Here is a 17,586-nt window from a genome sequence, read left to right as displayed (position 1 = left end):
CACACCCTTCCTCTGGGAATACCGTTTTTATCATTCCTCGCTAGCATGGCAGACACCTATTGGGCTTCCCTAGCTATGTAACAGTTCCTGATTAACCATCCTGGCTAAATGCACGTTTTAGTGGGGTCTTCTAGAGACTCTGTGACTTCATCACAGTGTAGATCAGCTGGCGCTGAGCTATCTCTGCAGCAAACAGAGGTTATTCTCTTACTATATATGTTAATGTTGTATGGGCCCCAGCTCTCCAGGTGGAATATTCAAGGGCCCCCTTAAAAACATATGCTAATATCTAGCTTCATGTATCATTTGTTATAAATGATGTTTGAGACCTTATGGAGCATATTGTCTATGAAAGTGTATGCATGTCAGATCATTCAGCATATAAATATGTACATGATGCATAAGCAAATACAATGTTACACCATTAAATTTAATTACTTCATACTGTTTTCATTGTAGCTATAGGTAATTAGCTGCTAACAGACTTGAAATTTTAAATGCCTGAATTCTCCATGCTATGCCGATATTTGAAAATTAATGATACTGGTTTCAAATGAGAGTCCTGTTCCACCAAATCACTTGCTTTTTTGGCTATATAGCAATTTACCAGAGCTGAGCTTCATTTATTTGCTGACTAAATTCAAGTGATCATGAAAAAAGAGAGGGAGAGAACTATAGAGCAGGGAGATCTGTAGAGAAGGGATTGTTGTACTTAATGAATTTCTGGCACTGCATAAGTAATCATTTAATCACATTAAGTATATATTTCAAATATTTATCTTTCTTTATTAAAATATATATTTTTAAAAATATTATTCCCAAAGCTGATACACCAATTGAAGAATTCACCCCTACTCCAGCCTTTCCTGCTTTGCAGTATCTGGAATCAGTGGATGAAGGTGGGGTAGCATGGCAAGCTGGCTTGAGAACAGGAGACTTTTTGATCGAGGTAGGAGAATTTTGAATGTGATCTAACCTTTCCTGTTCAGGAAAATTCTGTAGTTTAATCAGTTTGCCCAAGGTTCACTGGCTGCTTTAAACTTGTCCTTCTAACTACTGGCGAAGAGGCTTATTCAGCAGTTTGATGCAAATCCTAGTTGCAGAGTCTTTCATGGCTTCATTATTCAAACCTCCTTTTGCTGTGTTGACACAAATTGTGTGAATATAGATGTGTGTAGTTCTAATACGTGTGAGAAACCTCCATGAGAGAGGATGCTGTTAATTCTACTTTTGGTAGTTTTGACTAAATTTAATTTCGAAGATAATTGAATGGATGTCTAGTGCTGCAGTATAGCATTGAAAGAGTTGTGTTTTAATTACTAGCCTGATCCATCATGCGTGTAACAGCAGGTGGTGGTGTGATGATATCCTCCTCCTTTCCATAGAGATTAGTAATCTCATCTCTATGGTGACAGGGCCTCTTTTATTTCATTGCCCCAACACCAAATAAAGCTTTTATGTATCCCTTTTAATGGATAATATCCTGTATTTGCTGTACACCATTTAACAGTGAAAAATGCATCAAGTGATTAGATAGAGAGTAAGATATTAGTGAGAAAATGTGTGATTGCATTTCATGAAAGGGGAAGCAGCTTTTGTGTGTCAGATTTAAGTAGACCAGTTTGTTTGCTTGTTAGCTTCTAGTTCACATTTTAACTTTTGGAATTGACAGTGTTATTATTCCTAATGAAAATTCTTATGTGAAATTAGCGATGGTTTGGATGCCCTTTCCATCAGTTTCAAAGAAATTATTGAACATCAGTACAATAATGTGGTTGTTACTTTATTGGATTTTGAGTATATATCTGGCTATATTCAGAATTATTCATGCAATATGAATAATAGTCTGGTATTCATTTTTCTCCCCTGTTTTAAGAAATGGTGATACTCTATTGAATGTCATTTACCCATATAATTCTTTGGTTTACATTTGTTGATCTTCAGACTGATGAGTAAGTTATTTTGTGGCATATGATATAAAAAGGTAGAATGTATTTTTTCCTTATGCCATTGCATGTTAATCTTTTTCATTTACAAATCACAGTAGGGTAAAGTTTTTAGCAGGAACATGTTAGAAATAATGTGATACAATACAAAATGTATTGGCAAATTCTTTATGGTTATAATGCATCCTTGTGTCATTGCCTTATAAGTTTTACTGGGTAGTGAATTGGTGGGCAGCTTCCTATTTAGAAGACTTCCTTGGGAGTTAAACCTGAGAATCACACTTCATAAACCACTGATCCTAACTTTTCCTGCACCAGCAGATAAATATTTATGATAGGGCATATTGGCATGTGGTTAACTTTCATTATGTAAAGAGCTACTTTTGGCACACTGAGAGGTTTGACATGGTTTGTTGAATTTTCACGTTTTTTTCTTCTCTGAATAACGATATTCAAACTACCTTTGAATTTCTCCAAAATTTCAAACACAGTTTGCTATGTGGTATGGGCAAACTGCTGACATTTGTCTGTGGAAGTAGTTGCATGGTTTTGTTTTTTGGATGATGGCCAGTATCCCAAACTGTAAGTGTATGCCAGCACTGCAGTGATGTTCTCCGCTGTTGGTAGAAGATACATAGACAGAAATATTTAGGACTAGAATACTGGTAAATGGTGCAATGAAATATTTGGAATTAATAGTACCCTGGAAAGCATAAGATACTTTGAATAGGTCTAACAGGGGTCTTTTATCACAAGCAATTGAAATACTATTGAAATACTTTAGGTGTGGGAAAGTTATACAGGCACAAAGTGTGGTGGAATGATGTAAATCGACAGGAATAAAGGTCAGTTTATGTTATCGATTTAAGTTAAGTTTCTCATTTTAAAATGCATTTATTTCATGAGCAAGCATGTGTACTAGATGGTTGTTGTAGCGAACAGAACATATTGGTTTGCAATTAAATAGAACATTTTTATAATCCAGGAGCATAATCCAAAACCTTGGATAATATAGGCCACATCCTTTTTGCACTGTGAATCTCTTTACAGTATTGACAAGAGACCAACCTTCTTGGTTCTCTTTCTACACATGCAAAATAAGGGGGGAAAAACACTTTAAAGAAAAAGTCCTATTTTTCTGTGGGACCTCAGACCCCATGAGCATATATGTTGAGTTAAGAATCTTTTTGGCCCTCCATTCACAGGTCCCAATACCAGTCCTTTGGACACTGCTTTCTACATATCTCCATCAGGAAAACTGTCTATTTATTCCTACTCTCTGCTTCCTGTTACTTTCTGATCCAGAAGAGGACCTCACCTCTTCTTTCACAACTACTAAACTTAGTTAGGAGTCTTTGATTAGGTACTTGTCATGCAGGCATTAAGTGGCGGGGGGCAGAACCAAGTTATCTGCAACACAATTGGTCAGCTAAGTATTTTAATTTAATTACGTGGTAGGGGGGCTGACCCCTGCAGACTACACCTATGGTACGGTCATACCTTGGATCCTGAACGCCCTGGAACTCGGACGTTTTGGCTCCCAAATGCCGTAAACCCGGATGTGCGAATATTCATTTGGAACGCCTCATATTATTTTTTAAGGCACTTTAACTTCTTTAATTTTTTTAAAGAAACTATTTTAAGGTGGGTGTTTTTAAGCAGAGGTTTTTATCTTACCCTGACCAAGAACTCTGCAAGACATTTCAGTTACCTTTAAAATAAGAATGTACTGAATAGTTTGCTGAATCAGGCCAACTTTTGTAGTGAAATAAAGAACACCTTCAATATGTTTTGAAAGCAAAGTCCATCACATACCATAACAATATGACAAATCACCTCCTCTTTTTTCCGTCTTGATGCTTCAAAATCCCACTGATAATTGAGAAACTTGACCATTGTCAACCAGGCTCACATTTGTTACTGAGGAATGCTTCTATAAATAAATTGTACTGAATTTTCCATCCTAACATGATAAGTTTTTCTGGAAACTGTAATGTGTTAAGGGTTTTTTTTTTTTTTTTGGTTTTTAAAAAAACTTTTTCCCAGAAATAGCTGTTTTGCAGTAAGAAGAATTAGAAAGGTTTGTATGCACTTTTCATTGCTGTGAAACCTCATTATGATAATACTGGATGTAGTTGGCCTTATCTCTTGTTGCCAAGAGATAGAAAATCTTCAATGACTCAGATGTTCACAGTATTACATGCTTGAAGCTCAACCATTTGCTTCTGGCATATGGCTGGGCTGCCATTTTTGTTAAAGAAAAAGTAAACTATTTGATAATTTCATATAGTGCTATTTTATGCCAGATTTATTTTGTTTTGCTTTATTTTCAAAGAGGATTATTTTTCTGCTGCTTTGTTTATAATTTGCGGTATAGAAATATGCTTCATTCCTTTACATTAAAATGTTCTTCCTTATGCATGTATCTTATCAATATTAGTGCATAGAAATGAGTGAGTCAACAAAAAACCTACTCCATTCATTTTCAGCATCTTTTGCAGATTTTCTCATTTATAGACCCACTGACATGTGGGGATCAGAGGAAAGATGAAACCAAGCAGTTATTAGCCTTTGGCAGTGCCTTGCACCCCAGGAAGCACTTGCATTCTTCCTCATAGTCACATTGTTCCTCAGGGTTACTTTCTGCTTAATGTGACAACTGTGTGTTAAACAAGTGTTTCATGCAGCAAATGCGTCAAGTGTGAAACAAAGATGGATGGTCTTTAAAATTCATTTTTCAGGCATTACCCCACTTACAAGTAGTAGCCCAGTCATTGGTCCCAGGGTGTGCATGGGTGTTCACATGGAATACAGCATGTACAAGTAAACTGGGATTTAGTTGCAAGTGCAGTGAAGTTGCTTTCACAACAGCCATTTTACTGGCATGGTAATCCTTTGTTCACTCACTTTTTGGGGAACACCCAGACAATGTGATTATCAGCCTCTTGCATTGCATTGTGTTTGTATGTGCATGGTCTCCTTCCCTTTCCCCTAGTCCTGATTTTGGGCATTTTTTCAACGTTTATAATAAAGCACAATTCCAGCACCAGCTGGGCAAGTGTTGGCAGGCAAGGTACTTATAAGGCTCTCTGGGTTCCTATGCCTTTGGAGATTTGAAGCTATTTATTGGAACAGGTAGTTTCCTCTCCTTGTTTTTTGAGAGTGGAATTTTGCAACCAAAAAGAAAGGGGGGGGGAATGGTAAGATCCTTCTCCCTTACTCCCTCCCAAATGCATGAATGAAATTGATGCTATTCAAGAAGTAATTCATATGTCATTTATTAGTAATCTACCACCTGTACTCATCATGAAGCAATCAGATACGATAAACTTAAAAGAGGAAACTTAAGCAGCATTGCTGAACTGGACTTAATGTGAGAGTAAATACTATAGGGAGAGGCATTATATACTACTTATGCATAATATACTGGTATTAAGTCATTGTGTAGAATCTCCATTTTAATTCTGTTCACAGCTAATTGGGGGGGGTCAGGTCTCAGCAGTGCTAAAGTGTTCTAATGTGGAAGCAACCCATGTGCTCTGTGATCCTAATGTCATATTCTGAAACCTCTTGAGCCGAGGAACCTAGATTTTTAGCTGTTTTACGAAATTTCAGTGGGTGATGTGTGGTTGTGTTATGCTTTAACTGTATTGAGACCTATCTGGTATCTGAGATTTATTTACTTTTTCTTTGCAAGGAAAATGATTGAGCAAAGTAGTTCTAAACATATTCTGTATTAGTACTTAAAGCTGTGAGTTTTGGCAGGTTTATTTAAGTTCTCAATCTCTCTCTCCAACCTCCAACCCACCCCCCCTCACACACACATTCTTTTCCACACTCATATCAGCAAATACTCTGGCATTTACTTGCTACAAAGCTTGTTGCTATGTATATATTTTGTGTGTTAATCCAGAGCCCGTGTGGTGTAGTGCTTAAGAGCAGTGGACTCATAATCTGGTGAACCGGGTTCGCATCCCCGCTCCTTCACATGCAACTGCTGGGTGACCTTGGGCCAGTCACACTTCTCTGAAGTCTCTCAGCCCCACTCACCTCACAGAGTGTTTGTTGTGGGGGAGGAAGGGAAAGGAGAATGTTAGCCGCTTTGAGACTCCTTCGGGTAGTGATAAAGCAAGATATCAAATCCAACTCCTCCTCCTCCTCTTCTTCTTCTTCTTCTTCTTCTTCTTCTTCTTCTTCTTCTTCTTTGCAGCAGGCACTACAGCCACTGAATAATTAAGGGCAGAAAGATCACTTGTGCTGAATTCTCCAAATTCCATGTTTCTAAAACTTTTTAGACCGCGCTACACAGATGATGATAGATTGCTAGAAACATTGTAGTCAGTTTTGCTAAACATATTAGTAACTAAGGTGCAGTGCAAATACTTATTTTCACATATTTGTTGTTTTATTGAAATACTCTGTGAAGTATTATCCCTTCTTTCCGCTCCTCAGTTTTTCAAGCTGTGCACTTGCAAGTAACCAATTTATGAGTTGCTTTTTATGTTGCAGATTAATAATAAATACTGTTATGAATTTGGGAGGGAGACAGTCTGGAAGAAACACAGAGACCCCTTCCAACCTTTCAATTCTGTACCTTCAGGGTGGAATGTATAAAAGGAAGTTTGCCCAACTAGCCCCTTTGTCAAAGTAATAGCTTTAACTGGCCAGTTAAGTGCTCATCAGCATCTCAAGCAATGGACTAAGTGATGGTGCTCTCCAGGAAAGATGGGTTGGTGTTACACACACACAAACACCCCTCACCTGTCTGCAGGTCATGTGATCCTTGATTGGGAGCCGCCCAGAGTGGCTGGGGAAACTCAGCCAGATGGGCGGGGTATAAATAAATTGTTGTTGTTGTTGTTGTTGTTGTTGTTATCCTAGGCAGAAGAAGACTAGCCAGAGTAGCTGTGTGTGAGAGCAGAAACCTACAGAGACATGTCTTGCTCTGTGCTGGAAAGCTGTGACTTTGGGGCTCGCCTGGAACCCCAAAGGAGAAGCAAGATCTTCTTGGGCAGCGTTCAAAACTTCCTAAGGACTAGGCGCATTCTGCAACTTGCTATGATCCAATTGTGACCAATTTTAGACATATAGGTGCATGTATTGAGCCTAGGCCCTGTCCCTGTATGGTACGCCTGCACTCTCCTCCAAGCCCTTGGGGAGGTGGTCTCCAAGGCCCATCCCTGCTTGGTGCTCCAAGCCTGTCCCCGTGAGGGCTGGGCTGGGGGAGAGGGGCCTCAACTCCCCTCTCAGCACTTCAAGCCCTGTCAAGCATGTCCCTGTTTGGTGCACCATGAGTGAGAGGAGGGCTGAAGGGAGGAGGGCTCCAAGGCCTGTCCCTGCTGAACTTTCTAGTAGTTACAGATTTGTTTCACTTTCTCTCTGAAATTTCTTTCAAGTTCAGCATCGTAGTAATAATAATCCACAGTAGTCTTAATGAATTTATATGCTACTTAATTGTCAAAGTTGGCCTCTATGCAGCTTACAAGTATAAAACCAATTACAAAATAATATATATATGCATGTAATAAATATGCACAACAGAACCATTTCACTGAAACATTAAAATAAGCACACACATAAAAAATACAGTAAAGCAAAGACATTCAAATAGTGTAACAGTTAAGAGTTAAAACAGCAATTAAAGCAATTAAAAATTAAATATATTAACAATAATAGGCGTCCTCATTGTGCTCAAGTGTTCAGATGCTGCAGGTATATATTCTTTTAACCCTTACCACACTCCTGTCAGATATGTCTCGCCTTCCCTGCCCAGCCTCTCTTTTGCCCCTGATATTACTGGTTTTGGCCAGGCTTACAAAATGTAAAAGGGGGCATTTCCATCACTTGCCCTGATGGGAAGTTGCATTCCTTTTCCTGCTTCCAATCCCATGCAATAAGCCACTGGAGGCTGCTGGTGTGCTGCAGTCAGTGTGTGTCTGCCCTTGTCCTAAATCCTGGCCCCTCTCCACTGACCTGCATGTCAGAGGAGCTTCTCCTCCCTGGGTATATCTTGAATCTTTGTCCCAGTAGAGCTAAGTGTGTTCTCTGAGTGTGTCCTTGGAGCTATATGGGTGCTGTGTTATGTGACTTCTCCTCATTCCCCTTTGCATGCTGTGTTCATAAACCAGTACAGTGGTACCTTGGGTTAAGTACTTAATTCGTTCCGGTGGTCCGTACTTAACCTGAAACTGTTCTTAACCTGAAGCACCACTATAGCTAATGGGGCCTCCTGCTGCTGCCGTGCCGCTGGAGCATGATTTCTGTTCTCATCCTGAAGCAAAGTTCTTAACCCGAGGTACTATTTCTGGGTTAGCGGAGTCTGTAACCTGAAGCGTATGTAACCTGAGGTACCACTGTACTTGTGAGGGTTATGAAAGGATTCAGATCTCTGCCTGTAGGATTGGCTATAGCGGGGTCGTTTCCGGTTGAGCCACTGGTGCTAATGGAGTGAGGATGCTGCAGTGTGTCATCTTTTGTAGTGCAAGGATGTGTGCTGGGAACCTGTCGTTGTGAGTTCATTGACACCCCTCACACCCAATCTGTGGCCAGTATGTGGTAGCAACACTGAAACAGCCTCTGACCAGTGTTTCCATAGCCATTTTTATTCCATTTTTTTAATTCTCTTGTTATGTTTTTCCTGTCCTGGGTTAAACATGCATCTAATATGGCAATTATTGCACCAGCATATTTCTGGCATATCTCAGGTCCTGACATAATGTAAGTTTGGATTGCTTGGTTTGGCAGTTCATGAATATGAAACATTTTATTTTCATCCATTTTCTCTCCCCACACCTCGCTATAATCCTATGATTTGCTCTTTTTGACTCTGGCCCTCACCTTGACACCTCCATCTTCCCCATACTTGTCGTCTTTAATCTCTTCATCTTTGTAGAGATAAAACTAATGAAAAGCAAAAGAAAAGAAATCATTAAATAATCGGAGGAATTCTTACTGTTTGGCGACAAGTCCACACATTCGCTACATATTGAAACAATTATTTTCTTCCATAAAACAGAGGCTCTTTTGGGGTGGTGAGGGTGGTAGCAATCTAGTTATAATTAAGAGACATCTTAAATTACAAAGAGCAAAATTACATGGCTGCTCAGAAAATGGCTGGAGCCAAAGGAAACCTATAGCATGATTTTAGGGTCTTCCATGAGCTGCTGCTTTGGGGGTGGGGATTTGAGTGTCCATGTGTGGATTTCTAGATATCTTGCCATGACTTTAAAATTGGAAATGTAAAAATAGAGAAAAGGCGGTATGAAAAAGAGAGAGAGAGAAGGGGGGGGGAACGTTACATTTTTACCCTATCTACACACCACTGAAAAGGCACAGAGCTTCTATGTGAATGTCCATCCTAAATCAACAACTTCCAGAATTTCTGTTGCTGCCAACTTGGCTGCCCTCCTTTTTAAGAAGTAAGCTTCCTTTTGAATTGTAAAAGATGCTGGCAGTATTGTCTCTACTCGTCTATTCCTGGACAGCATACTTGGTGCTTCACCAAGAAAAATGGAGGCCCATTTCAGAAATAGTTTTCCAATCATCCCTTGGAGATGCATTAAAATTTAATTAATAAATAAAATTAAAATGTATGAAATTATTATTTTTAAACTTCTAGGCCATCTTTTTTTAAAAAAGAAAACCTCAATGCAACAACAAATATTTTAAAAAATATAAAATCATTAAATAGCTACACCAAATATACAAAAGACAAAATAACTAAAACCAGTAGGGCAGAGCAGTAGCATGCAACCCACAATTGCAGAAAATGTAAAAGGCATTGGTAAAAATGAGTGTTTTGTGTTAGCAGTTGTTTGAAATTATAAAGTCGCCTTCACCAACTTGGTGTCCTCCAGATGTTTTGGAGTGCAACTCATAGCTGAGGGCACCAAGCTGGTGGAGGCTACATAAAAGAGTAATCATGTGGCTGATTTTCCAGAGAAAAATTCCTTACTCTTCCCACAGACTAAGAACTAAATTAGAAATTACGGTTAAATGCCTGCTTGCCTTTTGCGTGCTTGTTTTAAATGCAAATAGTATCCATGGAGGATGGTGGTGACTTAGTCTGATAATTATTAATATCATAGTGGCAGGGAGAGGGAATTTAACCCATTGGTACTCATTGTGAATTTCCTCCCAATAGAATTTTTTTTCTTTTATTTTTGTCAGGACCACAACAGGGAACCTTCCCTGCCTACTGAAATATTGATAATTATCAGCCCCCCCTTCCCTCAGCGGCTAGTATCTGCTACACACACACACACACACACACACACACACACACACAAATTCATTGTAACACCAGGTCTAGTTTGCCCCTTAGCCTCATGTATTTATGATATCAAGAACAGGGAGGGTTGTATATGATGATACTAGTAGAAAGGCATATACACAATGAAGGAAAATAAATATGCTACAGATACACAAGGTTTTTCCTATGCAGGACTTTATATCTCAGCCAGCAACTTGAATTAAGTACAGAAGCAATCTAACTTCTGGTGGAGCTGAGCATGAACAAGTGAAATATATTGCTTACACCATTATTATTATTATTATTATTATTATTATTATTATTATTATTATTATCTCACCTTTTTCCCTAACACCTCTCAAGCTTTCTACTAAAATAGAAACAGCTAAAGACATATTTAAAAGTACCATTAAAAGACAATTAAACATTAGTAGAATTAAAATACACACACACACACACACATCTATATATATATATATATATATTTATATGTATATGTATTTATATACATATATAAAAATGTATACATATTTATATACATATAAAAGAACATAAACAGATTGTTACAATAGAAACATCACAGCATCAGCCCTTTCCTTAAAAGTAAAGGTAAAGGGACCCCTGACCATTAGGTCCAGTTGTGACTGACTCTGGGGTTGTGGTGCTCATTTTGCTTTATTGGCCGAGGGAGCCGGCGTACAGCTTCCAGGTCATGTGGCCAGCATGACTAAGCCACTTCTGGCGAACCAGAGCAGCACACGGAAATGCCGTTTACCTTCCCGCCGCAGCGGTACCTATTTATCTACTTGCACTTTGATGTGCTTTTGAACCACTAGGTTGGCAGGAGCAGGGACCAAGCAACGGGAGCTCACCCTGTCACGGGGATTCGAACCGCCGACCTTCTGATCGGCAAGTCCTAGGCTCTGTGGTTTAACCCACAGCACCACCCGCGTCCCTTTTTTTCCTTAAAAGTAAGCAGACCTAATAAATAAGAAAGTTCCACAGGGCTGATTGCGGCAAGCTGCTGATTCTGTAGGTTCACCCTATCTGTACTGTAATTGTACCCTTGGGAGACAGGCTGCAGCACTTTGTTTTAGAAGCTACAGCAGGTGCAGTCTTCAAGGGCAAAGCCTATATAGTGCATTGCAGTAATCATTACAAGGTCAGAAGTCAGGAATGATGGTAGTAAGGTCTTGGTTTTCCGTGAATGGTGCCATAGTGTATCAGATATAACTGATGAAGGCTCCTCTGGCACCAGAAATGAACTGCAAGTCTAGGAGCAAAGGTGGGTTCAGAAGCAGCCCCAGGTCTCCCTTCTCTTCCAGAGAGAGTATCTCCCTCCCATGGATGGGCTGTTCACTATAACAAATTGTTCTGTCTCTCATTTGATGTGCTGCAGCAGCAGCACTGTGACCCTACAAAGTCCTCTAGGGGTGCCTTATTTTGAAGATAAAAAAGAGGACACATTTGCTGACTTCTGCTTTTAACTATGGATCGTTACGACAACTCTACCCATGAAAAAGAGGACATGTCCTGGAAATAAGAGGACATACGGCAACCCTACGAGTCTATGCCTTGAGACCAGGTGTAAATGGACTTAGGCTGGATGGAGTTGCGCAGGCATCGCAAGATGGAAGCCTCACCACACAATCCCAGCCACTGTAAAAAGGGTACATGGGAGGAAGAAAATGGAAATGGGGTGGGATGTAAAGGCTAGATGGACAGCGGTAATGCATTGGACATCCCCACAAGCAGACCTAGAGAATGGGCTACAAACCTTGCTTTTCAAAATGTTATGTCTAACTGCCAGAAGAAACTGGGGTGTTGCTGAGGTAGGAGGGTGTGCTTCTATGCTTTCCCATTTGTTCTAAAGTAATTTTACCTGTTGTATTTTAGAAGTGTGAATTAAAGAATTTTGGGGAACAGTCAACATGTGCAAACCTCTTGTGTTTCACCTCAGTTAGGCGGGGAACCCCAATAGGTTCTTGCTGGTATAGGTGTTTATCTTATTTGTTCACATGCACAGCCTGGAAGGAGGATATTTACGATTACTTTGGATTAACACTGTGGAAGGTCACTGCTTCCCCTCACAGAGGACCACTGAGATCAGGCATTGTTGGAGTGACTGATTGATACAGTATCACACCTGCTATTCATCTGATTGATGAATCGAATTTTCGGGCACAGAAAACTTTGACAATTGTGGATAGTCACTATATAATCAAATTTATTGTATATTTGTATATTTTGTGTATTATTGTATATTTTGGATACCTCTTGGCTCCGTTAAATGCCTGGTATGCACACATCAGAGAGTTCACATTTATTAGAACTGCAAATTATTGCAGTCTTCAAGTAAACCTGCAAGTATTGCTGGTGCCATTCAACATTTTGAGTGCGTTCAGACTAGGTGACATTCATGGATTAGGCAGTTGATGTGCACAGTATTTGTCCTGTCAGCTTACTGGTGCTTATAGAAAAACCCACCAAGATATGAAACTTCCAAGATTACATGGGGATGTGTCTGCTGTTTCATGCCATTTCCCCTTAGTATCTTTGTCACTTTTCATATTATGGGGAAAATGTTAGGATGACTAAAAGCTGCCATCTTTAGATAGCTTGGTGGTGTTCAGAATGTATTACAAATACACAATGACGAGAGATATGGAGAAAACGTGTTGCTAAACTATCCTGTGATTTTGGGCTGGGATAAAGAAGAGCTTATCATTCAGGCTCAGAAACTTGACCAGTTTCCAAAGAGTGTCAACAGGGCCTAAGATGATTCTCAATCTTCTCTTGGTTATGCTCATGCAAGTGGTGTATGGTAGCCCAGCAGTAATTCTGGGAACCCTGCTCTGTGAGGAGAGGAATTTCCTAACAAACCTCCTTATGTTCAGCATCAGCCAATTTAATTTATGTTTCCAGGGGAAGCAGGGATTCAAAAGCTGCAAAGAGCTATGGTGAAAGGGACACATTTCCTATTGTCATAGCTGCAACATTTTGAGGAATTGAATACCCCTGTTGATTGCATGAATGTAGTGAAAGTCTTTGCCTAATTTTCTGCACAGGTGAAAAAAGAAGTCAGGTTCATGATGGTTCTTCAGAGCCTTTTATGTAGGAATCTTGACCATAGATTGCCATTGTGATGCACACTTGAACCTGCAGACTCTTTCCCTGGCACTTGTAGGGTCCCCTCCCACTCACCTGTGAAACTAGGCTTGAAAGAAGTATCCTGATGTACCAGAAGAAGGGTTAAGTGTGGTGTGTGGTGGGTCAATATTGGGAGGGAGGGGGCCAGCTAGGTAGAGGAGCTTCTGACAATGCCCCCACACCACAATTAGCCTTCTGGTGGCTGCAGTAGAAGTTTTCTTTCAAGCCTAATTACAATTGGAGGTGGGAGCGGAAAATCTGGGAAGGGAAGGATTACCTCTTCCCTCCCCCGGCTTTGACTCCCCAACACTGAAAATGCCCCCCACTGCACAATGGGAGGCCTAGCATTGGAACAAAACAACATTGGAACAAAACAACAACTCATCATGGGTTGATGCTTCCCAAGTTTTGAATGATGAAGAGCACTGGGCATGCAGGCCCCCCTACCCTGCAAATATGCAGTATAGATTGGTCAAAATGATCTCTTTGTTGATTGTGGATACAGACTGTAAATCTCACAGAGATTGTTCCTACTCTGAATTTTTCCATAATGGGTGCTGGGTACTATACTGCATCTTCTTTCTCAAAACTTGACCATTTTGATATAATTCTTGATGATCATCTCCACCCCCATCGTCCGACCCAGACACTGAGGTCCAGCTCCGAGGGCCTTCTGGTGGTTCCCTCACTGCAAGAAGTGAAGCTACAGGGAACCAGGCAGAGGGCCTTCTTGGTAGTGACGCCCACCCTATGGAACGCCTTCCCTTCAGATGTCAAGGAAATGAACAACTATCTGATTTTTAGAAGACATCTGAAGGCAGCCCTGTGTCAGGAAGTTTTTAATGTTTGATGTTGTTGCTTTTTTATTATTGTTATTGGTGTTCAGTTGGGAGCCGCCCAGAGTGGCTGGGGAAACCCAGTCAGAAGGGCAGGGTATAAATAATAATAATTATGTAGCCTGGCTCAACACATGAAATAAGCAGGTTTGTAAGGCTCTGTCTTTCATCTCCTATAGCAGGAGCCTCTAGAACTAGAAACTGTATCAGAATGGCTACGCAGTAGAAGAGTAGCATTTCTTGCATTTAGCCAAGTCACTTCACGTTATTTCCTTGAATACTCTAATTAAGGACATATTTACTTATCTCTTACACTTGAAAGACAGCAGTGTTTCTACCACATCACTTAACATTCATTTAGCCACACTGTCAGCATATTATCACCCAATTAACAACAAGCAGCTGTTCTTCTAGCCAATCTTCTAGATTTTTCAAAGGTCTAGTGGGCCTTTTATTCTCTCTCTGCTGCATCTGACTCCCTGTCAGCATAGAGTCTTTAACAGAATTTTGAGCCTTCTTTTACTTGCAAGATAGTTCCTTGAAGTCAAAGAGTGCTACCTACTTTCCTGTTAATGTGCACATATCATATAACCTAGCAGTAATATTGGTCCTGTCAATAAGTTTGGCAGCAACAGAAGCTGAGGTGCATTTCTATCCATTAAGAATAGCTGTTTTGGGGTGGCAAGCTAGGTATAGGAGGTGGCTCTCCAAATATTATATTACAGTATTGTTTTTAGAGAAGATGCTATTGCATGTGTGTTTTGCAGTGATAGAGAATGAAGAGCTCCATTGCTTGCTGACCTCTCCCATGTGACTTGAGGGGATCTAGCAGGGCCCTACCAGGGACAGGGGGGGGTGCAGTGTGCTGTAGCGATTCCCACAATGAGGAAATAAAGGAACAGATCCTTTTGCTCTGGTTTCTAATAACGATAATGATGTAAAATGTAGTAAACCTTCCAAATCTGTATAATCAGTGAGCAATCTTGTTTAGGCTTACTGTATTCACCACCATTTTGCGGCACATGTCCCTATGTTACAGATACTGAAGTGATTAATGCCATTCCCGTTGATTTTAATAGTGTAGGATTGCAGCCATAGCCTCAATTACTCCCTGCAGGATTTTTCCTTACCTCATGAGCAAACCTGCGGGCACAGTTTAAAAGTAGGCTTGCAATAATTGGTCAGTAATTATTCTGTATATTCTCCTGCACAAAACCTGTTCCACAGAAGAGAGAACACAAACAAAATGTGGTATTCTCTAAATAACATTTCCTTTTTTGTTTTTTGAGCATGGCAGTGCCTTCAGCTTTCCAAAATAGATCCTTGAGTAAAAGGAGTAGAAGGTGGTGCAATATAAATGTTTAAAAAGCTGCATGATGCTATAGTTTGAAACTCAGAAATTGCTTCTTTGGTCGTTTTTCTATTATGTTGTCAGTCTCTGACTTTGCTGCTTTAGATCTTTTATAGTTTAGCAGTTCAGGTTTGCAGAATGGTAAACTGAAAAGGTGTTTGACAGTTGTTTGAAGCACTTGTCTTTGTAAAACTTCATGATGGCTAGTGCTGCTATAATTTGTTTAGTTAACATTTTGGCTCATTTTTAAGCTGTACCAAAACCATTCTCTTGGCTGCTTTCAGACAGGAGGTAAATACCACAAGCATGTAATGTGAACCCAGTGTTTTTTTGTATGCACTTTAGCTTCCACGCATTCCCATTTTTTCCTTAGCCTTATTGCTATTCTGCTTCTTCCAATCCACACCAGTGATCAGAGCTTTACATACTGTATCCATTTTGCAGGGAGGTTGTTCCTTCCCTCTACCTCACTGTCTACTATCTTTTCCTGTTCTGGGCATGCCCCATGTCTGCACCTAAAAAAAAAATCCCCAGGAAGTATACAAGAGCAAACATTACCAATATTTTTCACAACAAGCAAAGTCGAGGGTTGTGGGTTTGGGGGAAGTGGAGGAAGACTGCTATTGCAGAAGAAATAGATTGATTTCAACCACAATCTGATGCGGTAGTATTCAGATATGTGCCATGTACTCCACCGCTTTTAATTTTTATTTAGATCAGAGCCAGTCCGTCCATTAGTTGGGGTGAGGGCGCTGTCTTGGGTGGTGCCCGCGTGGGTGTTTTGCTGCTGGCTGAGAAGCACCAATTTCAAGCAAGACATAACCAAAATTGTGCACCGCCGTCAGCTCCACTTTTGCAGAGGCAGCAGGGCATTTCCCATTTCATCTCAAGTGGCGAAATGGGATGCACCACCCCTGTTTTAGATAATCTAAGCAGATTATCTAAAATGGTGCCACTGGAGTGTTTAAGGAATCCAAGAGGGAACGATAATATTATAGGCCAGTTGGCCTAATATCTGTTGTGGGAAAAGTGGTATAAAGTAAGCCAACTGACACTCCTTTCCTCCAAGCAGACTGATGTCCATTCATCTCGGCAACTCAGTAAGCTTTCCAGGTAGAGCTGGGAGAGAACCCTGCCTGAAATTTTAGATAGCCACTGCCAGTCAGTGTTGACTGTACTGAGCTAGATGGACTAATGAGTCTGGCTCAGTATGAGGGCAGCTTCCTATGTTTCCATTGCACTGTTGTGTTAGGGAATTTCAGTGAGCCTTTAGATGAAGTGTAAATGACAAAGCACTAATCACTTTGCATAAGAACATTGTGATGAAATAAGTAGATGAATTGTATTGATTTTCTTGTAGAAAATTTCCATAGAGCCCTGCAACAGTAATTCCTAGGATGGCTTCCAGGACTTCCAGAGTGAGCCCTGAAACAGCTACCTTTGAACTCTAACTTGCAGTGAACCTTAGCAGAGCAGCCAGTTCCACACATTTTTAGAGCTATCAGCAGAACAGAGATTCAAATTTATTTAATGTCACTCTGAGTTATGCTTCTTAATACTTCAAGGAAGAGGGCTGCTCAGTTTAGATCAGCTTGCTTTGTGCTTGCCCCTGAGAAGCTGAAAGGAGTAGATGCAACAACATAAAACAAAAACTAGTGTGATAAGGATAGGATGTCACTGTCTCTGAAGGAAGCAATATACCTCCTACTTCCATAGTCCAGTGGCATTTTCTTCTTCTTCAAACATATTTTTATTAATCTAGATTTTCAATGTAGCCTACAAAAAAAGAACCATAAAACAGATCAAAAACACCAGAAACAGTTAAAATCCTGGGTAATGTTTTGATTTGATTTTAGAGTGTCTAAAACGTGGCTCTCCGGGCAACCCAGTCATGTGGCGGCTTATAAATAATAGTAATTATTATTAAGAAAGCCTATAGAATGGCAGGGATATTTAGAGAAGGACCTCTGGTGCCAGACTTAACAAACAGGTAGGTTCCTTTTAAAAGAAGAAAAGAAATAAAAGCTAACATTTTCAGTGAATATATCCCCT

The 17,586-nt window shown here is 40.1% G+C and overlaps 1 protein-coding gene across 8 annotated transcripts in view; it reads left to right on the top strand.

Annotated features, from left to right (window-relative positions):
- SHANK2 (SH3 and multiple ankyrin repeat domains 2) overlaps window positions 1-17,586 on the top strand; it is a 338,706-nt gene that overhangs the window by 193,126 nt on the left and 127,994 nt on the right. For all 8 annotated transcript variants that reach the window (XM_083601126.1, XM_083601124.1, XM_083601130.1 and 5 more), the window contains one exon: window positions 825-949. In XM_083601126.1, coding sequence (XP_083457252.1) covers window positions 825-949 — 125 coding nt within the window. The remainder of the gene's footprint in view (window positions 1-824; window positions 950-17,586) is intronic.

The sequence above is a fragment of the Podarcis filfolensis genome (genome assembly GCF_964270895.1).
Source record: "Podarcis filfolensis genome assembly, chromosome: 1".
Classification (NCBI taxonomy): Eukaryota; Metazoa; Chordata; class Lepidosauria; order Squamata; family Lacertidae; genus Podarcis; species Podarcis filfolensis.
This window is presented reverse-complemented; position numbering and strand designations above follow the sequence as displayed.